Below are 27,056 nucleotides of genomic sequence, written 5' to 3' on the forward strand. Positions count from 1 at the left end.
CTAATTTTCTCTTATGTGCCTTTCCAACTTTTTTTTCTCCTTTTTTTTTTATTATTTCTAATATCTATTTTTCCCTTAACCATTCATCCTTAATTAAGTCACTGGCCTTTTCACCAATCATATAAGCTGGCGCATTCGTATGACCAGCAATCAAAGAAGGAATTATACTAGCATCAACTATTCTTAATCTTTCGATTCCGTATACCTTAAGATTATGATCAACAACACCGTTAGCTTCTCTTGGTGCCATTTTACATGTACCAACGAAGTGTCCAAGCGTTGTCGATATTTGTCGACACACACAAGCCCAATATTCATCAGAATTGAATTCCAAGTGTTTACATCCGGGAAATTTTACGGGTAAAAGTGTTGCATTATACATTTTAAATGATTGTGTTGATGCTATTTTTATTGCCTGAAAATATAATTTATTGTAGAATATAGAGATTGTAAAAATAGTTAATAAATATATATTATATTAAATGATGACATACCTTTTTAATTCCTCCCACCAGCGTCTTCAAGTCTTCTTCATCATCAAAATAATTAGCTTCAAGAATTGGCGGATCAAATGGATTTGAACTTCGAAGACTTACACGACCTCGGCTTTTAGGATGCAGCAAAACAGGAACAATACTAAAAGCATCTCGACCAATGTAATTACCAAAAACTTCATAAAACCATTTATTTGGTAAATTAAATATATTTCGTAATGTTCCTGATAAATCTCCAGCCATTGAACCGATACCAAATACAAGTTCAATATCTGGATCATCATTTTCAGGTGAGTCATTTGTTTGATATTTTGAATAATCTTTTTTAGTGTTGATAAAAGCCAGAGCTTCGGCTCCAGATGGCACAGTAAGGGGACCCATACCATAAGCTAAATAGTCAAAGGCACTTTTAAAATCAGTAGCAATTCTATTTTCTACGATAGTAACACTATCATTTACTAGAAATGTCAAGGCTGCCATACTAATATGGTCCTGGAGATTAAACCCTACAGGCAAATCTTGAACAACATTAATTCCATGTGTTTCCAAGTGTTTTTTAGGGCCAACACCTGATAACATTAATAATTGGGGTGAATTGATACTACCAGCACTTAATATTATTTCTTTATTAGCTTTTATATAAAATGACTTTCCATTCCTTACAAATTTGACTCCAGTTGCTACTTTAGTTATGGGATCAATCACAATTTGGGTAGCAATTGACTCTTTGAGCAAATGAAAATTTTTTCGCTTTATTATTGGTCTTAAATATGATTTGTAAGCACTTACACGTCTACCATGACGTAAATTAACTTGAGCAGGGCAAAATCCAATGGGATTAGCTTCATTACAGTCTTTAATGTTATATCCTAATTCTTCGCCGGCATCTAAAAATTTATCTCGTAATTTAGAAGTCCAAGGAGCAAAAGTGACATCCAAATAACCATTTTTTCCATGAATATTCCTGTTTATTCCTTTAATTTCATTATTCATATTTATATTTAATTTTTCCATTTTTAAAAAATACGGATAAACATCTCTATAACTCCATCCCTTATTTCCATTAGCTTCCCACTGATTGAAATCTTTTTCTGATCCTCTCGAATGAATCATAAAATTTATCACAGATGTTCCACCAACTGCTTTTCCTCTTGGCCAATTACAACAACCATTGATCATTGATAGACAATATCCCTTGTTTTTATTATGTTTTGATGAACTTGGTTCTGTTTTGTATCCCCCAATTATAGCTTGTCACTTCCATCGCTGCTGCCAAAAGAGGCCAATCAGTGAGGAAAATTTCTTCTTTTCCAGCTTCTAAAAGCAAAACTTTCCAATCTCCAATCTCTGTTAAGCGATTCGCTACCACTGATCCTCCAGAACCCGCTCCAATAATTATAAAATCGTAAGATGATAATATTGGAGGTTCCTGATTAGAATATAATTTAGGGAACGGTGGATATTGCCTAAAATAGTTTAAAATGTTCTTCAGATAATCGAAGGGTGGCATTGACATTCCAAAGTGCAGAATCGCAAGAGAAAATATAATCACCATGTAAGCAGCCATTTATTTAAATATCTAAAAACAACACTGAACCCACAATAATCAAAATTATTGTATTATTAGTACTTGATATTGAAAAATATAAAAAACTTACATCTTAATCAAAAAATACTTGTCAAATTCACCATCAAAGTTAGGATGAGTTGAGTTGAATCTTGATTTAGATGTTCTCCATCTACTTGACAGGTATTTTAGAAATATAACAAAAAATGATTTAAAAAATATTATGTGAACCACTTAGAATCTTATATCATATAGCTATTGTAACTGCCAAACAACTTGATAATACGCTTAATGAAATTATCACTTTTACGATAAAGAATATGATCAGAAGAGTTTTCAGATCAATGTCACGCACTAACGAAGCTCTCGAAGAAATTGAAAGGTAAATTTCAAAGCTGATGGATCTAACGTCATTTGGGCTTTAGGCTCGTAAGTAAAAGTGTGAAATATAATTTGATTAATCCATTGTCATTAATTTCTTTCCTTTCATTTAAAATTAGGCAACCACTTTTTTTGTTAATTATTACCAAACAATACAAAATATTAGAAGATAGTAGTAATATATTGTATTATCAAACACCAAGAACAAATTATAACACCAAACATTTAATCAATATTATTAAATATTAAATTACTTAGTTATTTATTATTATATAATTATTAAATTCTTTCAAGTTCTTTCAAATATAACGTTAAATCTTTTTTATTGAAAAATTTTATAAAATGATAAAATTCGACAATATTTCGGATCAATGCTAATATGATTTTGATCTGATACTCTCGACCGTTACTGACCTACTGGACCAGACACTGTTTCAAGATATGCTGGTAATAATCATCAACAAGAGTTACTCATACTCCAGAATGAGAGAAAAATCCTGGCAAGGTCACCCAGTGACAAAGTGAATATAACATATGATCATGAGATAGTTCCTCGATTAAATACGCATTTCATTAAAATAAATTTCGCAATGATGATTGTGGATGAAGGATTAATGAAGTCGAAGAAGTAGGTTGAGAAGATATAGCATTATTGTGCATCAATGCATGCAAGAAATAATGCCTTTTTTTTGTTTAAAAGTTTGTAGAAAAAATTTAACTATTCATTGAATAGTTAAGACATTTGAAGGATTTACCTGGAAAGAATTATAAACATTAGTGTTTTTTTTAATACCTCTATTATCGCATTGTTGAATAAAAAAAATCTTTTATTCATTTATCATGTTCCCGCTTGAGTTTATCAGTGATCATTTGTATTGACATAAATAAATTCCTTTTCTGCATAAGTATTATTAATATTACAATTATTGTTGCAAAATGCAAAATAAAATTTATGTTTACCAGTTTATGAATAAATAAATCCAGTTGCGAAATAAAACTTACTTAAGATGAGTTTTAATTCGATTTTGGAGTAAAATGAATTCATTTTTAAATCTTAGTATGAGCGTTTGTTATTTATTGATATTGTTTTTTAATACAAAGTTGTTAATTTCAATTTTAAATTTTTCTGTAAGAAATGTAAATAAAGAAGAAATATAAAATAAAGACAATTATATATCAGAAAGAGAGGAAGAATATGGTGTGGAGTTCTACTAGTTCGATTGAGTAGTGTCAATCTTTAGTTTAATGGAATAAATAACGTAAAATAAACGTATAAATCATAGAAAAATAGCATTTAATAATGGATTTTGAAAGTCCAGATGTAGAGAAAGAATTTCCTGGACTCTATGCATCAGAATCTGCAAGAAAAAGTAATGAAAGTGATTGTAAGTAGACAGAATTCATTTCATAACCTCTAATGTGAATAGTTTAATATTTTTATTTATGTAAGTATTAATGAAGAATTTCGAGGTTAATGTGATTGTTTCTAGTCAGCGACGAAGGAGTTCATGATAAACATTCGAAAAAAGAATTATTAGGTGGAAAAAAGAAAGATAAAAAGGATAGAAAAGATCGAGGTTATGCTACTCTAGAAGGCGAGAGTTCACCCGATGAAGATCAAGAGACTAAGTAATTTATTTTTCTTCCTGTCTCTAAATACATTAACTCGACACCTCTAATCTAATTAGAAGATATATTTTTTTAAATATAGTTTGTATTTATTCTCAAAAAGCTCAGGATGAAAGACCGTCTAACTTCAACCTTTTGTGATTTTTTGGTTCTTATCTTTCTTATTAGTTTCGTTATTCTTAATTTTTATGTATTTATTCGAGCATTTATAACTTATACAAGTTAATATATTTTTATTTTTGATTCACTTATTCAACAAATAAATAATCAATGATTCTCAGAAGCCCTTCGAAGAGTAAAAAAACAAAAACTTTCAAGTTTCCATCAAAGAAACGAGAAAAATCTAGAGAAAAAGATGGAAAAGACAAAGAAACTGATAAAGACAAAGAGAAAAAGAAACGTGATAAAGATGAAAAACATAAAGATGATAAAGAAGATAAAGATAAACGAAAAGAAAAAGACCGGGATAAAGATAAGGATAAAATTAAGATTAAATTGAAAGAAAAAAAGAAAGGTAAACATGTGGAAGAGGGCATTGATATTGGAGGTAATATTTATTTTTGAAAATATTATAGAATATCTAAATTTACACAAGTTAAACACTAATGTCAACTTTTTACTGAACATTTTATTCGTAGAAGCTCAACCAATTTTTGGAGTCAGCCTTCATCTTGCTGTTGAGAGAAGTCGATGTCATGATGGAGTAGAGCTACCTTTAGTTGTTCGTAACTGTATCGATTATTTAGAGGAATTTGGTATGACTACCGAAGGTTTATATAAAGTTCCAGGTGTTAAATCGAAAGTTCAACATCTGAAAAAGCTTTACAATCAACGAGAAACAGTGAATATTTTTGAGTTTGATCCAACTATTGCTACAAGTCTTTTAGTTTTATTTTTCAAGTAATTACTTGTGTACTAAACATAAACAATGATCTTTAAATTGAATTTCAATGATTCGAAATTGTTTTAGAGAATTACCAGAGCCAGTACTGGATAGTAGTGAGATGGTATCAAAATTTGAACAAGCAGCATCAACAAAAGATGTAGCACAAAGAGAATATCAGCTATCTCAGTTAGTTCTTCAACTTCCAGAGTGCAATCAAACACTTTTAGCGTGGGTTACATTGCATTTAGATCACGTAACGAGTAGAGAAAAAACAACCAAGATGAATGCGCAAGCAATTGCGATGACATTGAGTCCAGTTTTGCAAATGAGTCATAGACTGCTTTTGGCGCTTTTATGCCACTGTAAAGCTCTGTTTCCAGAACTTAAATTAACAAAATATATTCCTCCATTACCTTCAGGTAGTACCAACTTGCCTGATGATGTTGATAGCATTGCTAGAGAGTTAGCCAAACAAGAATCACTCTTATCTCAAATTCATATGCAAATGAATGATGGATTTGTTACTAAAGCAAGAGAAGAACAATTATGGGAAGTGCAGAGACTTATTACTCAGTTAAAACGAAAATATAAGACTGTACAAAAACTTGAAGGACAAGCGCAAAAAAGTTTAGATGAAGAAGTTAAAGGTAACGACGAAAATCAAGTAATTGATCAATCAAGACGTCTATCAGGTTCAATCGCCAAATCAGATAATGTAAAAAATATTGAAGAAATGAAAGTAAAACCAGAAAAGCATGATTTACATATTGATGGAAGTGATAAAAAATCATTCACAACTGGCAAAGATAATGTTGATGGATTAGATATTAGTTCTGAAATAAAAGCTGAAGAATCTGAAAATAAACCACTAGAAAAAGAAGATTCAATGGAAAGATTAAGAGAAAGTTTAATTTATGAAGAATTAATTAATATGGAAGCATTACTAAGAACGCGAATTATGCAAGAAAAAAATGAAATAAAACGATTGAATGACTTAATTTTTGAAAAAGGATCTGAAACATTGAGGCCAAAAGAAACACGAATTTATTCACCAAATGAAGCAGAAATTACAGCAATGATTCAATTAGCTAAAGAAAATCAACTACTTGAGGTAAACTAAATCATTTGATACTGATTTAATTGATGTTTTTTAAGTAAAGATAATTTAATGTTTTTATTTTTTTTTTTATTCAGAAAAAAATGATGACACTCATAAAAAGTATTATAGAAGAAAAAGATGCTTGTGTAGAGTTAAGAGTTCAACTAGCTATTCATCAACTAATGGCGCAAAAAAATGTTTAAAGAGTTCATTCAAATATTTGCATTTTCGTGTGTATATTATGAATGCTAATCAATGTTAATAATAGACTAATTATTTAAATTGCAATAAACCTAATTTTTGTATAAAAGACTAACTACAATGGTAATTAATATTTTTTTTCAATCTTTTTATTAAAAGCCGATTTTATCGACATAAGTCAGTGATTGTAGTTGTGATAGAAAGTATAGTTGTGTGTGGTGACGATGTATATGGTGAGCGTTGAAGTCGTTACTACGTGGATCACTTGAGAGTTCTTTCAGTTAAAATCTGGAATCTGTCAAAGAACATATGTTTACTTTGTATGATCTGTTCTCAAAAATTTTGTAATTAATTATAATATTGCTATTCGACAAAATGAGTACCATAGAAGAGTTAAAACAACGAATAAAAACATTAGAATTACAATTGGAAATTGAAAAATCAAAAAATGCATCACATGTTCGTGAAAAGATTGAACAATTGTCAAGTGAAGTGGTGGATACAAATCCATACAGTCGATTGATGGCATTAAAACGAATGGGAATTGTTGAAAACTATGAGAAAATTCGTGAATTAACAGTTGCTATTGTAGGAGTTGGTGGAGTTGGCAGTGTTACTGCTGAAATGTTTACCAGATGTGGTATTGGAAAATTAGTCTTATTCGACTATGACAAGGTAGAATTGGCTAATATGAATCGTTTATTTTTTCAACCTCATCAAGTTGGATTAAGCAAGGTTGATGCAGCAGCAAAAACATTAGAATCTATAAATCCTGACGTTCAAATTGAAACTCATAATTATAATATTACTACTGTAGATCATTTTGATGATTTTATGAAAGCTATCAACACTTCAAGTCTCACGAATGGTCCAGTTGACTTGGTATTAAGTTGTGTTGATAATTTTGAAGCAAGAATGACCATTAATATGGCATGTAATGAATTAAATATTAAATGGTTTGAAAGTGGAGTATCAGAAAATGCTGTGAGTGGGCATATTCAATTTATAATTCCTGGAGAAACTGCTTGTTTTGCCTGTGCTCCTCCTTTGGTTGTAGCATCAAATATTGATGAGAAAACTCTGAAACGAGAAGGTGTTTGTGCTGCATCATTACCTACAACAATGGGTATCGTTGCTGGTTTTTTGGCCCAGAATGCATTAAAATATTTACTCAATTTTGGAAATACTTCTTACTACCTGGGATACAATGCAATGCAGGATTTCTTCCCTTCCATGACACTTAGACCTAATCCTAATTGTGATGATACATTTTGTAGACAACGACAGAAGGACTATCAAGCTATCCCGAAAGAAGAATTAGCAGTTGAAGCAACTGAAGATGCTACTCCACTTCATGAAGATAATGAATGGGGTATTTCATTGATTGATGAAACTCCTGAAGTACTGGAAGAAAATCCTGTATCTACGCAACTATGTCAAGGAGTACGACAAGCATATACCATTCCTCAAGATTGTACTGGTACTGAAGAAGTCACTGATGACAACGCACTTAAATTAAATGAATTAATGGCTGAAATAAAATCAGTTTATAATAGTTAATAATATTCGAAGATTGTATACATATACTCTGGAAAGATTATTTTTATTGTTATTATTATTGTCAAGTTTATTCTCAATTTCATAATAAAATTAATATTCATATGCGAAAATATATTTCAATTTTATATTTTTAAATTATTTATCAATTAACCAATCATTTTAACCAAGTTATTATAAATACCTTGCTAGCAATGAGTTCATAGTTTAAATTGAAAAAAAATTTTAAACGCCCAATCAAAAAGTTCATATCAACTCTGATTTTCATGAATTACATGAGCGCGACATGTAGTTTTATAAACGTCCGGTTTTCACTACACCCCACGCGACAAGTTGCTGTTGCCGGTACAAAAACAATTTTTTCGACATTTATTTTTAACGAATGTTTTAAAATGATTGGAAAAGCAAGATTTATGACACGTAGTTTAGGAATTATTCGGGTAAGAATATATGCTTGTATCATAATAACATACGTTCTAAACGAATGTTCTTTTTAAAGTTTGTATAACCTAACAAAATTGTATAAAATGATGAAACTTTAAACGTAATTTACAGAATTCTGTAGCTCATCCAGATGTTTTCCCATCATCTTCATCATTCATTCCGTTATATCCTCTTCAAGTGCGACAAAGGTCTACTACGCCATTAAATACAATAATAATGTTTGTGCCACAGCAAGAGGTTTGATTCTAAAAACTTCTATCTCTTTTCGTTGAATATATCAATTATATTAAAAGATACCTGGTTATTTTTTTATAAAAAACAATGTTTTAGGCTTGGATTGTAGAAAGAATGGGAAAATTTCATAGAATTCTAGAGCCTGGTTTTAATATGTTAGTTCCCATTATTGATAAAATAAAATATGTCCAGAGCTTGAAAGAAATTGCTATCGATGTACCGAAGCAGAGTGCAATTACAGCAGATAATGTTACTCTGGATATTGATGGTGTTTTATATCTTAGAATAAATGATCCTTATTTGACATCTTATGGAGTTGAAGATCCTGAATTTGCTATAATACAGCTCGCGCAAACTACAATGAGATCTGAATTAGGAAAAATTTCTTTAGATAACGTCTTTAGAGAAAGAGAAGGTCTTAATGTTAACATTGTTGCCAGTATAAATAAAGCTAGTGAGGTTTGGGGGATTACTTGTCTTCGATATGAAATTCGTATGTTATTTAAAAATATTAAAATAAAAAATACATTTAAAAATTTATATTATTTTAAAAGTCTAATAATGAAATTTAATTTCAGGTGATATAAGATTACCAACGAGAGTTCAAGAAGCAATGCAAATGCAAGTGGAAGCTGAACGTCGAAAGCGAGCAGCAATTTTAGAATCTGAAGGTATTAGAACTGCAGATATCAATGTTGCTGAGGGTAAAAGACAGTCTAGAATTCTTGCATCAGAGGCTGAGAAACAGGAGCAAATAAATAAAGCAAGTGGAGAAGCTGCTGCACTTTTGGCAGTTGCCGAAGCTCGTGCTAAGAGTCTTCAAATGGTTGCAAATGCTTTAAGTTTACAAGATGGTAAAGATGCAGCTTCATTGAGTATTGCTGAACAATATGTTCGAGCATTCAATAAATTAGCAAAAACAAGTAATACATTAATAATTCCAAGTAATGTATCTGATATCTCCGGTGTTGTGACTCAAGCAATGTCAATATATAAACATATTCTTCCTTCACGAAAAAATCAATCCCAATTACACAATCAAACTAAATTTGATGAAAATAATGAAACTGATGAAGTATATGAATATTACAGCGATAAAGAAGAAGCTGAAAAACATAAAGAAATAAAATCACAATCTTCAAAATTACTTTAGAGCAGTAATATGATTAATAAATTTTAATTTAAATCATTAATATGAATCTTTATTTTAGAAATTAAAAAATTATTTTTAATAAAAAATTATTGTAGAACAAATTATTTATATTATCGATTGTTTCATTTTCGTTTTTTTACATGTAAAGTTGTAGTTGCTGTCGGTGTGGCATAATGTTCTTGAGAAATTTTATTTACATAATAAAGAGCAACTATTGAAAATAAAAAACACGTTGTTGTAGATACCCGATGCACCAATCCTGAAGCGATCATTGAAAAAATCAGCGAAATAAACACTGAAAAAAGTTAAAATAGAAAAATAAAAGATCTGTCGGTATAAATGATCATGAAAAATAAGTTGAGAAACTATTATCAAACCTTCAGGAAAGAACTTTAGCTGAAATGATCTCCCAAATATTGTAGATTCCAAATTTCCTAATGCAGTTAAAATAAATACAAATAATAATGAACCGATGTAACCACCCAAAATTGTATGTAGCTGAGAAGATGTTAGCCAGCTTCTATACATTTGCATTCCAGAGAACACAATTACTGTGATGATGGATGAAAGTATAAATGAAACTCCGCTTGTAACTGCTGTAAATAAAACAAGAATAAGTATTCTTATTGTTATCAACAAAGAAAATATGCCGACATTTGACAGGTTATGACACGTGTGTTATCCTAAATGATTCTTTCAAAGAACTATTATTCAAATATAACTGTAAAGTTAATGTAATAATGTTAGTTGTTTTATCAACGTTACCCATTATTCGAATGTTCAAGTAATTTATTTGTATATTAATGTCATCAAAACTTCTCCTAATTATAAATTTGTAAGTGATTCGATGGGTTTGACAAATATAACCTGCCGGTACAAGCACAGAAGCCGAAATATTCCGATGACTCCAAAAGTGATTAGTACAAAAACCGAACATGCGAAGCGCTACCGTGCATCTCATCCATGAGTATCATGAGCTTCCCAAAATAATGATCCTTTCAAGATATAAAAAGCGTTGATTATAAAATAAAACGATAAAATTTTTAAAAAGTAAACTTATTTTTTTAAGATCATATAATAGTGTCATTCTACTACAAACCATTTTTTACATACTGTCCAAGTACGTGTAATATTCAGGTTATATTTTTCATGGATTGAAGAAAAAAAGATTTTTATTACAGAAACATAATTTATTTTTTAAAGTACACCATGTTACGTTTTTATTTACGCATCATTATCATATCCTGAATAAATGAACTTCATCAGAAGAAAATAATTGATCTTTACAATTATATATAGTAAATTTGAAATGAAAATTTTTTATATGTTAGGGATGTTATTTTAATCGAATTATTTAATTATGTCTCATAGACACTGTCATTTTAATGAGTTGACGAAACATCTTCAATTGTTTGTTATCACTAATTATAGTATTTAGTGCATACAACATAAGTATTTTTTTTTATTCATTAATGAATCATAATAATTAAAATTCGCAATTTTGTTTCCATAATTATATAATGCAAGATGTGCTGGAAAATATAGTACAATCTTACATTTGGTAGCACTTATTCTACTATAATCATATGAGAACTGTTTAATTTTATGGTGATATTAATGCATACCTAAGTATAATAACTATTTAATTTTTGATTCTGTTATTTTGGTTGATTTAATTGATGATAATTTCATAAACTGTACATTATTTAATAGTTGATTCTTTCCATTATTTAGAGAAGTTGGTCCACTCAAGAGAGTTGTTGAATTCTCGATATGCTCTAATACAATAAGAATAATAATATTAATAATATTGACTTTGATTATCATCTTCCTTTGATTATTTATCTAGTGTAGTGTTCAAAACTATGTAAGTACTAATCTACGATTACCCGCATCGGAGATTTTAATATGCTACCTAATGTAGTTTAATTTTTTTTCTAAATTAATTTATTCCTCATAGAATCCATCATTCCGAGACATACTGCTATACCTGCAGATATCATCAGATAAATAAATAGGAATAAATAATTGGACCCAAGTTAACGTCGAAACAAGTCACATCTCTCCTGTTGAAATATTATTTATTAAGGTAAAATATTTATTGCATAATGAAGTAAATAATTTTGAATGAATGTTAACAAATGAATTGTTAAATGAATTTATTAAAAAATTTTGTTAATACTTGACAGAATAAGTTATGACTTGTCTCATAAATATAAAATAAGATCTCTATCACACTGGCACACTGTGCCTCCCAATTGCTTTATGATCGATTGCGATTCAATTATAATATGAACTTATTTCTTCTTCATTATTATCATTATGTCCTTTTTGTTATCGCACTTTTAAGTTTTTATATTCGCTATATTATTCTACATCACTACTTTGAGTTTTTGAATAGTCGTCGGTACGTCCATTGGGCCACAGAGAATTCATTTTCCCTGATAAAGAAAAGCTCTCGTGCATGATTTATATGACTCCTTTCTTTTTAAATACATATTTTATCAGTCGTACTTTCGTCGACAATTCTGTCACTTTTCAGGCGCTGACTAAAACTCTGGCAGTCATACACTATACTTTTCAAATATTTTTCTTTCTCTACTTAATAAATATTTTTAACAATTCTTTCAAGAAATATATAGATCTTTTTATCTATCCATCTATCCACATTAAAATTTTTCTTATTTAAAACTAATTAATGAGATAAAATTCTTCAATAAAATATCTACATATATATATGCGTATAATACATATAAATGTATACATATTTTATCAACAAGACTTGACTTCTAAATATCTACAATGTTTTGTCTCTTTTATAATATATTTCGTCCTGATGGGTGAAAATGGTACCTTCACAGGCTTACACATAGTTAGGCCTTGAGGTACAACAGAGAAAATTAAAGCTGCCACCAAAATAATTCGGATTTCCACTTCTATTGTCCCACCTGTTGCCCTTCCGGGCCCCATTAGTACGAATTGTACCAGCACATCCGTCTTGCAATGCAATTGATTTCTCTGAAAATATTCCAATAATAGGATTAACAATTATTTTCTTTTTTCTTAAGGGAAAAAAAAATAATACCAAAGTTTAAAATTTAAATATATAATTTTCATCTTTATGCTTCTGTAAAAGCTAGTATTTAATCCTATTAAAAATAAACGATTTAAAAAATTAAATGCAATTTGTATTATTATAATAATTATAGCGCTAATTTCAATTATTAAAAAAGGTGAAAAACTAGGGCAAAAGAAAGAAAGAACGAGAGAAGAAAAAGTGAGTAATAACTAGTCCATTTACCTTACAACATTTGAAAATATTTTATTGAAGTAATAAAAGTGAAATATGTTATTTCTCACCTATATCAGCTTCTGATTGAGGCATAAATTCTTGAAGTTCAGCTACAAGTGCGCTTATTTCTGATGAATCTTTACGTATACTACAGAGTTCTTCTTCGTTAAAATTCGGTGTTATTGGTTTACATAGTAAAATTGATGATATCACATTACCAATGTTTGATGGTCCAGATTTACTTGCTAGAAATTCCAAAATTTACTCATTAAATAAATTATAAAAGACTTAGATTAAAAATTCGAGGTAAAAGGTCAAATCATTTGTGTGATGTAACTTTAATGAGAACATTTAATTTTTAAAATATACAAAATATTATATAAGAAGTTTTCGAAAGTATGATAATCAAAGACAAATTTATAAAAATGGAATAAATAATTAAGTAACCCACGATAATTAGACCTTTTACGTTACAGGTGGAATGGATAATTACCGTAATAATCAGACATATCCATGGGTACAATACGTACAAGATTCTTACACTTGTGAAGCTCTCTCAGAAACAACTGGGCTACAAAGAAAAGAAGAACCAAATTCGGACTGTCTGCTGGTATGCCAAGGTCGATTGCACTGACGTCCAATTAAGATGCAAAATGGAAAGAAAATTTGTTAGATGTCGTGTTTAAGAGTTGATGATCTCTGTAAACAGCCAGAGGCTTTCAGTCTACTACATAAATGGTAGCTCGACACATTCATAATTTTTTTTAAATTTCTATATTAAAACTCATGATCTTTTTTTTTTGCTTTTGACTTGAATATAAGTGAGAGGACCAATTTTAATTTTGTTAAGATTCTTGCTCCATTTTTAAAAAGTATATCATACCGTACGTAGCTAAATTAACTTTGAATATACCCTAGACTCTCAACTTTTATGTCAACTGGTGCTATATATAAATTTTTCTAGCCGTCGGTCAACGATAATTATTTTTTTAATTATTTCCGACTACTATTTTCTTACTCTGGTGACATAATTACGCGTATTTCACTTTTTTAGTTCATTCTAAAGTGACATTACTAGTGGCAGTGGTATATATGAGAGTCTCTGAATACAGTTGGAGTGTGAATTTATGATCGATCACATTTTTGCGTGCATATATTCACATTTCAGATATCTTTTACATATGAGAGAAATTATAATACAAATTCATGAGCTCCAATCTTTAACATTTTTTTTTCTCTCTTTTATTTTAGCTTCGAGAGTAATGCCATCATTGATGGCAGACTCAAGCTGGAGTTTTTCACTGCACACAGCTGATGAAAGCATTGCGAAGCTTTGCAACCCCCAGAGAATTTCAACGGGATATATACTCTTTATATATTTTTTCGTCTTTATCTGTAAATCCTGGAAGCCTGTTTTATTTTTAATACACGGATATTCTTCAGTGAAAGAAAGGAAATGAGGACATAGAGTAGGAAGTTGGAATTATCACAGACAAATCGATTATTCCTTTGCAATGGATTGAGAAAAAAAACCTTATCATTACACATAAAGAATACGGATATTTGTGAAATATTTTGAAATGGTGAATATCTAAATATTAAATATAAAGATACTATTTTTTTCTTTATTTGTTGTGTGCCATTGAATTAATAAGATAATAAAGTTTTCAGATAAACAGAGTTGAGGAATTGAATAAATAAGTTTTTTCATTATCAAAGAAAAGTTTATAACTGAATTAAAATTTTTTTTGTTAATTTAAAAAGAAAAACTTTTGGATTATTATTAAAAATTCATCATTGTTACTTGGAAGAATCTCCAATGATTTATTCTATAATTAAGATATCACAAAGAAGAATTATTTATTTTCTAATTGCAAGATTCTTCTTAAATATTTACTCTTAAATCTCTAGATCAAATATGTGCTTTTCTATTCAGCATTTACTGCTTTAATGATATTTATCTATTAATTGGTTGAGTTACCTAAGGTAACAAGTGTGATATGTAAATATATACTGAAAATATTAAACTTATTCATTTTTTTTTCTTTTGATAATAAAGTATCATTCGAGATATCATGAATATTACCGTATTATGTTCGAATAATGAATAAAATTTAAAGCATGCGTGCACAATATGGTTGAAGAAATAAAACGATATAAAATTATGATAAGACACGCAGGACTAAAATAAAATCATGGAAACGATAAAAAAAAAGTAAGTTAAGAGGGGAAAAAAGGTAAAACGAGCAAGCATGATATTTAATCCAGTGGAGATTTGAGATGGGTCAAAACACTCTATCACTACCTGAGTATATCTTTATGATGTCTTAACGAAACGATTAAGTGGTAGCATTAAACATTAAAATTTTCATTAAAGCAAGTGGATGACCGGAAAGATCTTTAAGCTCACGAATTTTTTTTCTTTTTATAGCAGCTAATCATTCAGGAGGAAAAATGTGTCTCCAAATCTATTCACTGATATCTTACCTACGCATCTGTGGCAATACCAACTGGGAAGTATGTTTGCAAGCCTCTACACAGTTCCGACGTAGCTTACGAACACGTTCCCGTAATTCAGGTCCATCCCGAGGCTGTCCGATGTTAATCAGCAGATCCCGGAACTGTGCCACCTGACAGTTGATATCCTGTATTTGCTGCAACATTCAATACAATCTATTCACTAACTGAATGCCAAGGACAACTATACATGAGATACTTCTCACCAAACACTAATTGGACAATATTATACAAACAAATTAATTGCTGAGACTCTATGGAATAAGGTATGTCCCTGTAGTTTACTTAACAATAGAAAAATATATATACATATTAATTGAATTTCTTTTTAATAATTAAAGTGAAAATATTTATATTATTATTTTTCGATTGATTTTTATTTATTTTTTTTCATAATAAAATTTCTTTTACAGCTGACAATAAAAATAAATTTATATTTTGTATGCTATAAAAAACCAACAAACATTAAAATTATGACTATTTTGTGAACACTAAATATCTTTATATGGCAGTAGTTTCTGACACAAAGTTATAAAATGTTGAAGCTTGAGTAATTAATTAATCAAATGGCGTATATGTAGAATGATGTAGAAGTAATACAGTATGAAAATATCAAAAACTATATAAATAATCATGTAATTCATTAATTACAATAATTTTAAGGATTAAAATATTTTTCATCCTCTTTTTTACATACCAGTCTTTTGGAGGACTTTTTTAATTAAGATTTTTTTTCTTTAATTATTTTATCAATCAATAATCAATATATTATTAGACATTTTTTTATCATTCTTTATTAAAATAGAATGAATTATTACAAAAAGCCTTACGTGTGTATAAAAAAAAAAAATGTAAATGATATTTAGATTTAGAAAAAAAAAGTTCTTATCTAAATCAAACATCAATTTTCGTGTGACTGAAAAAATTGATTTCATCGACCAATATTATTATACTATTTGTATAACATATAAAATCATTAGAATAATAACTATAATAATATATTTATGATAATAACTAGTTGATTTTCAATAATGAGTCATTTACCAACGCAATAGATTTATCATCGTGTAATTTGCTGGTCGATGGAGTTGGGGACTGCGTCATTATCTATGCTGAGTGTATGCCCTCCGCTTTCGGATGACAGATTAAATAACAACTGCAGCAGCATTGCTTTGGTGTATTTTCAAGTTTTAACATCATTCCATGGCTGTGGTAAGTAACATATAATCAGATTCCTTTTTTAACTGGACTGTTATTCTCTAGAGTACAATCAACTGTCAAAAGAATGAATTCCGGTCGCTTCATCTGTCAAGTTATCTACTACAGCTCGTATTATTTCAAGCAGACAGCACGTTATTAAAGCATCGTTTGATTAATACGTTAATGGTGGAATGATTCAGAAGCATTTAACAACTGTACAGATGTCAAGTCATACAGAAGTTAAGACTTTGATGAAGATTTGCATAAAATATGACTTATCATAAGAATTTATTCTCATGAGAGAAAACATCTGTGCTTTAAATAACACAACAACTCTTAACTCATTCACTAAACTTTATAACAAATTTCATTTACAGATATAACAGTAAGTTTAAATCCATTTTGAACAATCACTTTATACTGTAAAATAACTGATAATTATATTCAGCTTTTTATGTCTTTATGTATTTAGAGAGTTGTTAACTTTCTCCAGCTAACTTTCAGACGATTATCCGCAGCGCGATAGTTGAGCAGACTGAATGCCAGAAGCGCGCGCGAAAGAGTAGTTATGAGTTGAGAGATACGTGCGCATGTCTGACGCGTGTAGTGCTTATACTACTGGCAAGCGTGCGATTTTTGTCTCAACAAAGGAGTACAAGGAGGTCTGTATGAGGACGAAAAGAAAAAGAAAAAGCCACTTTTACGACTCTGAGCAAACTTAACCAGGTGGAATAAAAAGAGAAGGGATTTTCTAGCTCCAGCTGCAAATACTCTTATTTCTGCAAGCCCATTTTTCTTTCTATTATATGTTCTTTGATTTTTTCTTTCCTCATTTTTTCCTCTTTATATTACTACTTTGATTGCCATACGTTTTATCACGATAGACAAATTATTCTTTACCCTTATTTGTAGAACTTCATCTTGAATTGTTTTTGTTAATATATAAAGTCATTTGTTTGACTGTTATGTTATTACTTGAGTGTACAAGCCATTTATTAAGGTGTAAAAGGCTTAAAGCTCTTTAAAAAATTCTCTGAAACATATCAATTAGTTTCCAAGGATACGATTATAATTGAATGGAGTTTTTGAAATTATACACAAGAAAAATAGTTACAACGGATTTCAAAACTTCGTCCTCTTCAACGTTATCTATACATTAAATTCTCGAGGAAATACGTTTGTAAACTTTAACAAGAGAAATTGGATCGATTCTCTATTACTGGCTCATGAATAATGACTATTATGTTATCTCAAAAACTCCAAGTATTATCAAACTTGATGACGTATTCTGAAAGAATGAAAAATATATGAAGAATACAATTATTATCACTTTACTATTTCAAAAAAGAACTTCAATATAATCAGTATGATGTAATTCATTCGAAAAGGATATAAGGAATTTTAAAATTCAAACTGTGAGTAAATTTTTTCTCTTGTAGCTGTAGATATACATAGAAAATATATTTATCGATAATCAATTAACTCGTAAACTTTCAATAGAGTACAGCAGTAATTACACATCGCTGTGGGATCTCCATTGACAGAGGAATAAAAGTCGAGAGGCAGTAGCATATAGAGTTAGAGAGTGCTAACGACTAGAGTCGACCAGCTGTGTTTCCGTCGTGGCTTTACTGATAACATCAATTTGCATAGCTGTCAACCTTGTATAATGTCATTTAGCACAGCTCCATCAGAGATTTTAAAAAATAAACAACGTGATATAACCACGAAATGCAATTTTTTTTTCGTTGTACTTTTATTAATTCGAATTTTCTTCAACTTAGTGTTGTCAGAATGTCATGAAAATATAACACGAAAAATAAACTGATGTTAAAAGTTTTAATAATTTCATTTAATAATGGAAAAAAATTCGATAACTAAATAAACAAAGAATATATCAATGGAAATAATGTCATGTTATATGTGATTATCAAACTTATTTATTACTCATTACCCCACCACTTACATTCTTGATGAATCTTCAGTTCAGTCTAGTAATATCGAGCACGTTACTTCGGAAATTATGGCAGACAATTGAAGTTAGTGATCGTTGAGAGGGGAAAAAAAATTGTGAGAATACAACCGGATATTATTTCTTTTATCGAGTAGTTGAAGCAATTTTTTTTATTTCCGAAGGTCACTCAATCATTTCTATAAAATTAAATGGTGTAAAAAAATGAATTTCTTGTTTTTTATTTTTGTAGTCTTTTTATAGTCAATATCTTTACTCGTAAAAAAGAAATGTTTTCCATCAAATGATAATATTTAAAAAATGCTAGCTATTTCAAGAAAATTAAAAGGAATATGAAAAATTTGTATTTTTTATGAGACAATAAAATATTTAAATCACTTGTAAAAAATTTAAAATAATTTCTTTGGTGGGGAGTCATAAAAAATACAAAAGAGTTACATTGGACAATTGAAAGAAATGGAGCTACTTTTACTTCAGAAAGTTTTAGTAAAAATTAAAGGTGACTCTTTAAAGTGAAGAAAGATAATAGAATAGTTTTTGTTGAATTTCCATGATCTATCAAATAATATCTAATCCGTTATTTTATGGAGTAAGTTGAACATTTCAAAATAGAGGTGAATTTATTTCACCAACTCATGACATTGTCATATTACATACCTATTCATGAATTCAAAGATACTCCATTTATTATAACTTTTATGGTGCTACTCCATTTCTCATACAAGTATGCTTGTTTGTTATAGATATATGTAATGCACATATGAAGGAAAAAAAAAATTTACAAGAGTAACATCATATCTCATACTAAATTATCTTAAGATTCAGAGTTCAATATAATGAACAGACAAGAAACTTTGGTCCAGAGACATTGATTGATCATCAATTCGAAAAATGGGAGAATATAGAGAGAGAGATAAAAGTAGGAATATCTTTTTTTCTTTTCAAGAGTTTGTTTTTATCATTAAGAAATATTATATATAAAGAAGATTAAGATTAACAGAATATGCGGTGCTTATGGCACAAAAAAAAGGTCAGGACTATTTTCGTCATTATTTTATCAAGTTTGTTTTTATCGTGGTCTTCTTGTTAGATTTTTTGTGGTAAAACGCAACTTTTCTACTCGTTATCGCAAGTTCAACTAAAAGAATCAATATAGTTGTGAAGGGAAGAAGAGAGGAGAAAAATGATTGTATACTATGTATCTTTATATATGTACGTATAATAAAAGAATTCCACAATGTAATAAAAAAAAAAATAATAATAACTGATAGAAATCTTTGAAAAATATTTACAGTAATATCCATAAAATTATTCTGTTTTGTATTTTAATTTTTTATTTCTATGCTTCAATAGTCTCTTTTACTACTTTAATGCAACATTCTCTCTGAAGCTTATTATCAATATTTGACTGGATTTATTTTTATTGAAAATTATTTGCTTTTCGCTTCGTTAATTGCATACTTAATTAAATATGAATATGATATTTTTTTAGTAATTTTTGTTTGGACATAATTATAATTTATATATTATTTTATGGTAAACCCTAAGGAAAATGATGTTATCCTAGCATTTTAGCATACAAATGTTCATTAAATGTTTGAAGTAAATTAGGTAAGTGTTCCAATATTGAGATAACTTTTTGTTGTTTCTCAATAATCAAAAAATTCCTCCTTATGACGCATTTATTTAATCAAGGGTCGTGATAATAAAACCAAAAAAATAGAGCAGAAGCTGTAATTACTAGATATTGCTATTCTCCCTTACTCTCCCCCAATATTATATTGAAAATTATCCAGGGAAGTAGGAGAAAAAATTGAACAAACGATAGAACTCATTTGCTGTTGATATTTAAAAAACGTTTTTTCTTGACAACTTAAAACGATTTAATTGCCAGTAAGTCAAGTTGAGTTTAGAGAGAAAAAGAAAATGAGTGAAAGAAGCAACGATGTAGTTTGAAATGTTTCACGATCAAATGTTCTGTTAAGTTTGCTGTTCAATGATGTTGGTTTACACAGTTTTTGGACCATATGACATCGGGTCAGGGTCATACGGTGATATAGAACACGACACACGTTGAATCTGGAGACTGTAATAGCCCAAATAGATGCTGCGACTGATCATCATACGTGTCATGTTCAGGTTGTCGATATACATGTAAACTACTGAGGGTACATTAATTCATGTCCTCATATTTCTGCAACCAAGAGAATATTCTGTTGTAACAGAAGGGATGTCTGTGCTTGCAACAGTCTTCATTTTTATAATTTTTATAGGAAAAATTTGCACATTCGAAAAATTTTAAGAAAAATCTCTCTAATATTGTGAGAGAACTGGAGACAAAACACAGGTGTGATAGAAATGATTGAAATAAAAAAGGTTTTGATCTGTGTCAATGTCAAAGAGTTTAATCAGATAAGAGGAATTTTTTAATTGGAATAAATGTAAAAATAATAAAGAATAAAAATTGAAATGTTTAATTTAAAATCAAAATGATATTAAAACATTGAGAAGTTGAAAGATATTTCTCTTTTCAATTCTTTTTTTTTATGTCGAATCATTTTATAGTTTAGTTTATAAATAATACATTTACTCAACTGATTAAAATCAGTATTTTGTAATTAAAAATTATCATTTTCCATTAATCAATTAATAGGTCTTTTAAATACAATTGGTCGCACGTAGTCATATGACTTCTAGAGGTCATGACCTTATTTAATTAAAATTCTCTTATCGATCAAAAAGTTAAACCCTTTTTTAATTTATTCTCATATTGAAGTATTTATTGATGAAATTTTAAAAGCAATCTAGTTGTTATTAAAGTAGTATTAGTTTTAAATCATCAGAATTGGAGTTATCATTAGACTTGTTTTATATTGTGATAAAAAAGATAAAAAAATGTTATGCCAAAATTCTTGGCAAAAAATGGATTTTGTTACTGTTCCAAAATAGTCTTATCTTGAATATAGAACTTGTTCTGTTATAGCAAGAAAACAATGTCCTGCTGCAGACACATTTTCTTCCAACAGATAAAAAATCTCTTATGGTCATAGGATATTTGTTTCCATATGCTACATTCTTGTATGTAAGACTTGGCATGTATTTCCAATATAAAAAGAAACCAGTGTTAAAGTTTTTAAAGAAATTTTTCAACCTCTTACAAACTACTGCGTATTCATATACAGTCTGACCTAAGCATAATTTACTACTTGTGAAGATCAAGTATGCTAACGTTTAGCCTGGTAATTATTAAACAGAGCTATGTGCTCGTGGCTGTTTAAACTTTCTTCATGAGTTGTATTTTGTGGCTAACCGACATACCTTCTATAGTTGAATATAAAAATTCAATGAAGTTGTATGAAAAAAAAAAGAAGAAAAATATACGGACTTATTTAAAAATCACATCAAAGGTCTAGTTAAAGTTGAAAAATAGGATTAACTTCAAGACAGAGGAATTTAATTTACTGTTGAAATAGGGAGACTATAAACACTGAAACATTTCACGCTACTACATTTCCATCCCTATAGGCAACGACGTTGAAAAATGTATTTTATTTCTTTCAACAAAAAAGTCCTAAGGCGTCAATCGTTTTCATCACACGGAAGATATATGATTTTCAGTATTTCACCTTAAAAGAAAACACTTAGATAAATAGACGTATTTTACACTGAATTTTTGATATTAATAAATATCAATTTTATTTGAGAAAGAAAAGAGATAAATTTTATGTATTTTAAACATCATTTTTTATATTTCAGTCTTGAAACCCACGCGTTTTACATCGACCGCTCGTTTACATGACTGATCTTTTAGCTAGAAACTTTCAAAAGTTTCTTGATATGACAAAAAAAAAAATTCAACTCTTGAAATCCTCATAAATATCTGAGTTATTGTTCTATTATTTATTTTCTTGACCAGTTTTTGGAGTGTTAGAGGATATAAAGGTCATTTACATTTTGACATTTCCAAGAGCTCTCTATCATGCTTGAAATTGGATTGTATAAAAAGGGGTTCTCATACTCACAAGGGTTGGATCAGTAGATTTTGAAGAGAGAACAGAAGTACGACGATGATGATGAAATTTACAAATACTACTGCTTCTTCGTGAAATCGGTGTCTTCATCGCCTCCATCACCATCACCCACCGGCATCTTTTATTTCAAAAATGTCAACCTTCGTATCACGTTCCTGTCCTCTCTCTTCTATCCATAATACCTATTACCTCGTCTATCACACCTTCAGTAAAATAGTCTATTCACGTATCTTGTAGATATTCACTCTTATTGCTTCCAGTTCTTGTTATATAGTTGGCACTTCACACAGCTTAAACCTGCACAAACATTAAACCCTTGAGTAACTTTTGATAACGAGATAAAACTTTTTAAGAGTTTTCTATTTGTCTTGACAAACAAAGTCAAAGAAGACTCAAACAATTTTTATGGGTACATATATTCTAGGGATTTCACCTATATTTTAGAATTTCTCTTTAATCTTCATCATTTTTCATATGACACTACATGATTAATTGAAATATTCGAAGACAGTTAGAATGAGTACCGTACAAACAACACTTTTAAAATTTTGCTTTTTACCAAGACTTGAATCTCTGACCTTTTCTTGCGAAGAGCCCGCTTAATTTGAATGCTACTATTTTTTTTTTCATCTATTTTGAGTTTCCTAAAGGTAATATTTACTAAAATTTCTCTTCAATGTTTGTGAAGAGTGAAGTTTCTCGTCCTTTATTTTTTTTCCCCTTCATTATATGGTATCTATAAATATTTAAATATATTTATGATAAAATATTATTAACACCAAAGGTTGTTGCATTTAAAAATGGAGTATGGATATTTTAGTTGTTAATGATAAAAAATCTTGCCTTAGCTTTAGATAATGGAGTACTTATTTTTCTTAATTAATTTTAAAAAAATGTCCTTTTTACATAAAATAGAGAGTGTTATCAAGAAGCTTTTGAGACTTTATTCATTAAAATCTATTCATAATGATTAAAGAGATTAATTTTAGAATAAATACATTTTAAAGAGGCTAAAAAATATGATAATTATTTCTAAAATGTTGAAATGTTCTTCTACATTTGTTAATTTTAAATTAAAAGAAAAAAGTTCAATTTTTTTATTTATTTCTATAGAAATTTCTCATAATCATTATAGTGCGTGCAAGTACTAAAGTTTAATGCCACATATAATTGACTTGACCAACAGTCGTTTGATCATTTACAAAATAAAATATACATGAAATATATAAATCACTCAGACATATCAGGCAAGTGCTGTTGATCACGCAAAGAGATCGGAATAATTTATAAAAACATTATCAACTTTTAGTTTTATTTCTATCATAACTAAACTAATTCTTACAATCAACTATCAAACACACAGAGATAAATAGTCTTGTTAAATTTCTCTATATCCAATATTTCGCTAATTAAATATTAACAAAGAATAAAACAACTTACTAATTAATTAAATACTCATGAAAATTTAATTTCAACGATAAAAGTGGATTTTAATAAGATATAAATACTAAACGTGCATTTTTTTATTTATAATATGAAGGTCATAATGTTACTCAAATAAATATGTACTGAATAATTCGCAGTTGGAGTGGATAAAAAGTAATGATAAATAGTCAAAAAGTTAAATAGTTTACTCACCTTGAAATTCAAAACATATTTAATGTAATAATAGTAACCCAATACTCTAGACAACGCCCACAATAAAAATGTGAATTTAGTGGCTGTACAGCACGCGGTTGCTTGCAATGTGATGTAGGCTAGAAGAAGTAAAGCCAAAAAGGAGGGTCAAGAATGTAAAAGAAAGAAGAATAAGTGGGTGGGAATACAGGATTGAAACTATGTAGTGACTGTAGTATGAGGACAAGTGCGTGGCTGACGATATGTCATGATGGGTAGTAAGTCAGAGGGGATGTTGTAAAAATAAGCTACTGTATATGAAGAAGTAGAAGGGGAAGCGTGAGCCGTTAAGAGAAGAAAGAAAATATAGACGAGAGAGGCAACGTTGCTTCCGTCTAACGTGTATCGACTGACTGGGGGCGAAGCGAATAAGGGTGACTCGTCAGCTGGTGCAGTTCCATCTCTAGTGTTCTCCTTTTCCCTCTTCACTCTTTCACGTCGCTCTTTTCTCTTGGCTCTCCCGCTACTATCACCACCCCTCAGTTCAGAGAGTACCGCGGGCGGTTTCACAAACCGCCCCACTTTTCTCAACTCCAAGCTCATCTCTTTTCTCTTCCATTTCCCCAATGGGTCCACGACACTCTACTACTACCATCACCACTTTCTGTCGCCCTTATACAGTAGGACATTAGAAATTATATCTATATATAATACTCTTATTGTATATCCAGTATCACACCCGTACTTGAACTAACTGCCCGCGGGAAAACTGGATAAAATGGGTGAGAGTGAGCGACACTGACGAAGGCTGCAGCTTCAAACAAAGAGCAAAACGTGCCACCTCGCGCACTCTACACCAAAGAGAACAGTCAGAAATGTTCTATATTTACGTACATGTTAAACAGTATTAGTGTATTCTGTTCCCAAACATTTCTATCTATGAGCGTTTGCATTAGTATTCAATTTGATTCATAAGCACGAACCAAGGTAATACTTCACCACCAACCATTTGCCGTTAGCTCTTCCTTTTTCTTCAGTCTTTATCTAACTCATCGTTTATTTTCAACAGACTGAATTTTTTTTCGTCCTATTTGTCCAATCACGTACCACTGGCCGTCTCATCCAAGTAGCTGATTCAATGGATTTTCAATTCTGGTTAAATTGATGCTCAAACATATATATATATTTACTTACTGACTTACATGTAGATATAGATGTATGTATGTAACAAGTACACATAGATCCCAAGTATTTTCTTCAATAATGTTAACCTGCATTTGACACTCTAATGTATTAATTGTGTGGTAATGTACCGTACATTTCCGGTCAGTATGCTAGTAGACCTCCTCACAATTGATATCAAATAAATATTTTTTTTCTAAAAAAGAAATTGCAGAATATCCTTGATAAAGCTGAGGAAGAAAATAAATAGTTGGTATAAAAAAGGATAAAATTCAAGTATATATAAAAGAGGTAGATATTTAAAAAAAGGCAGATACTTATTTCTGTTTGCTCTTGCGTGCAAACTAGTCTATCTTGGTGTATTGTAAAATATCCACATTTTCCTTTTTACCTCCAAATAGAATGAATTTTCTGTGGCGATACTTGTGCATTACGCCTCGTCGCATTTTCTCTTACAATCTGACGGCCTTACCCTCTGCTACCATACTAAATCTTCTGTTTCGGTTCTCTTGTTGATTTTCTTCTCTTGGCCCACTGTTTCTATCAGTAAATCACCCAACTTTGTGCACTCTGAACCTTGTAAGCCAATCTTCAGTAAAGTGAGCATTTATCACATGAAAAAATTAGATTTTCTTTTTTTTTTACCTTGCATGCAGATTGAAGAAAATGATGAAAATAATTCCATGAAATGAATAGACTTTGATGGAATATTTGTTATCATCAAAGTGATAAATTCATAGAGATATTACTATTTCACCAAATATAGGCTAAGTCAATGTTATCAGCTGATGATGGTAATGATAAATAAATAGCTTGTTAAAATAATGGATATTGTAATATAGCTTAGAAACAGTTGAATTAAGTTTAACATGCATATCTCTCAATTTCCTAGTAGAAGCTACAAAGTTGAGACAATTCAGTTTCAAAGCCTAGCATAAGAAGATTAAATTTGCATTGACGGTTGTTTCTCAAATAAGCATTTCAGAATGACTCAAAGCTATATCGATCCGTTTGAATGTACGACTTGAGATCATACTCGACATAATGTCATTGGAAATTCCAATTGAATAAATGTTTGTTTACCAAAAAATTTCTAATATAATTATCTAGTAGAATAAGCAAATTTCTCGTTAACCACAGCTATGCACCTCAGGTAGAAGCTTCCAATGACTTTGTCCAACTTCCAAATCACTGCATAGCACAGACCACAATTTATCTCGTTCACATAATTTCACCATTATAGGAAGCACACATTTCTACTTGTAACACACTTTCCACCAAAATTATTCATGTATGTATCATGATCAAGTAATGTCATGTGGTAGATCTTGATAGTAGCAATTAATCTTTTCATATTCTACATTAAGATATAGGTTAGCAAAGTATAATATAATTATAATGAAAGCCTTTACTATTGATACTTATGACCTCAAGTTGAAACTCATGAAGGTGACATCTGTCAAGAAATATTTGTTGAAAATTTTCAATTTGTGGTTATTGGAAATTTTTGGAGTTATTTTAAAGAAATAATACTGACATGACCTTCGTGGTTAATTCCACTTCCTACTAAGTCGATGAAAAAGACGCTCAACTTTAATTA

The 27,056-nt window shown here is 29.6% G+C and overlaps 5 protein-coding genes and 1 long non-coding RNA gene across 7 annotated transcripts; 4 read left to right on the top strand and 2 right to left on the bottom strand.

The window, feature by feature from the left end:
* Positions 1-45: 45 nt before the first annotated feature.
* LOC118072585 (glucose dehydrogenase [FAD, quinone]-like) lies at positions 46-2,179 on the bottom strand. The gene is given in 4 exon segments (XM_035092573.1): positions 46-415; positions 495-1,733; positions 1,735-2,085; positions 2,153-2,179. Coding segments are annotated over 3 exon segments (1,917 nt in total). The 5' UTR covers positions 2,062-2,085; positions 2,153-2,179; the 3' UTR covers positions 46-64.
* A 276-nt stretch (positions 2,180-2,455) lies between these two features.
* Positions 2,456-6,372, top strand: Rlip (Ral interacting protein). The gene is made up of 7 exons (XM_035092575.1): positions 2,456-2,490; positions 3,576-3,827; positions 3,933-4,071; positions 4,353-4,618; positions 4,710-4,971; positions 5,042-6,068; positions 6,152-6,372. The coding sequence occupies exons 2-7, from the start codon at positions 3,743-3,745 to the stop codon at positions 6,257-6,259; spliced, it is 1,887 nt and encodes a 628-aa protein (XP_034948466.1). The 5' UTR covers positions 2,456-2,490; positions 3,576-3,742; the 3' UTR covers positions 6,260-6,372.
* A 103-nt stretch (positions 6,373-6,475) lies between these two features.
* On the top strand, positions 6,476-7,918 carry Uba5 (Ubiquitin-like activating enzyme 5). Its single transcript, XM_035092579.1, has one exon. It carries the CDS (start codon positions 6,633-6,635, stop codon positions 7,815-7,817), a length of 1,185 nt encoding a protein of 394 aa, XP_034948470.1. The 5' UTR covers positions 6,476-6,632; the 3' UTR covers positions 7,818-7,918.
* Positions 7,919-8,117: 199 nt separating this feature from the next.
* Stoml2 (stomatin like 2) lies at positions 8,118-9,685 on the top strand. Its single transcript, XM_035092705.1, has 4 exons — positions 8,118-8,254; positions 8,370-8,495; positions 8,589-8,985; positions 9,071-9,685. Exons 1-4 carry the CDS (start codon positions 8,207-8,209, stop codon positions 9,643-9,645), a joined length of 1,146 nt encoding a protein of 381 aa, XP_034948596.1. The 5' UTR covers positions 8,118-8,206; the 3' UTR covers positions 9,646-9,685.
* Positions 9,686-10,098: 413 nt separating this feature from the next.
* On the bottom strand, positions 10,099-26,836 carry LOC118072667 (uncharacterized). Of its 2 annotated transcripts, XM_035092706.1 has the most exons (11): positions 26,102-26,836; positions 25,477-26,032; positions 24,296-25,404; positions 23,217-23,393; positions 22,649-22,954; positions 15,425-15,591; positions 13,431-13,567; positions 13,006-13,182; positions 10,745-12,663; positions 10,411-10,640; positions 10,099-10,241 (listed from the first exon to the last, which is right to left on the bottom strand). In XM_035092706.1, the coding sequence occupies exons 5-9, from the start codon at positions 22,760-22,762 to the stop codon at positions 12,509-12,511; spliced, it is 750 nt and encodes a 249-aa protein (XP_034948597.1). In that variant the 5' UTR covers positions 22,763-22,954; positions 23,217-23,393; positions 24,296-25,404; positions 25,477-26,032; positions 26,102-26,836; the 3' UTR covers positions 10,099-10,241; positions 10,411-10,640; positions 10,745-12,508. The 2 variants fall into 2 exon arrangements, with proteins under 2 accessions (XP_034948597.1, XP_034948598.1); XM_035092707.1 differs by lacking the exons at positions 22,649-22,954; positions 23,217-23,393; positions 24,296-25,404; positions 25,477-26,032; positions 26,102-26,836 and adding an exon at positions 16,499-16,632.
* Positions 11,380-18,469, top strand: LOC118072668 (uncharacterized). Its single transcript, XR_004691024.1, has 8 exons — positions 11,380-11,512; positions 11,606-11,734; positions 13,414-13,675; positions 14,189-14,520; positions 15,369-15,720; positions 16,510-17,039; positions 17,127-18,069; positions 18,155-18,469. It is a non-coding gene; the product is annotated as an uncharacterized lncRNA (long non-coding RNA).
* Positions 26,837-27,056: the final 220 nt, after the last annotated feature.

The sequence above is a fragment of the Chelonus insularis genome, unplaced genomic scaffold (genome assembly GCF_013357705.1).
Source record: "Chelonus insularis isolate UGA/USDA-ARS -01 unplaced genomic scaffold, ASM1335770v1 contig_94_pilon, whole genome shotgun sequence".
Classification (NCBI taxonomy): Eukaryota; Metazoa; Arthropoda; class Insecta; order Hymenoptera; family Braconidae; genus Chelonus; species Chelonus insularis.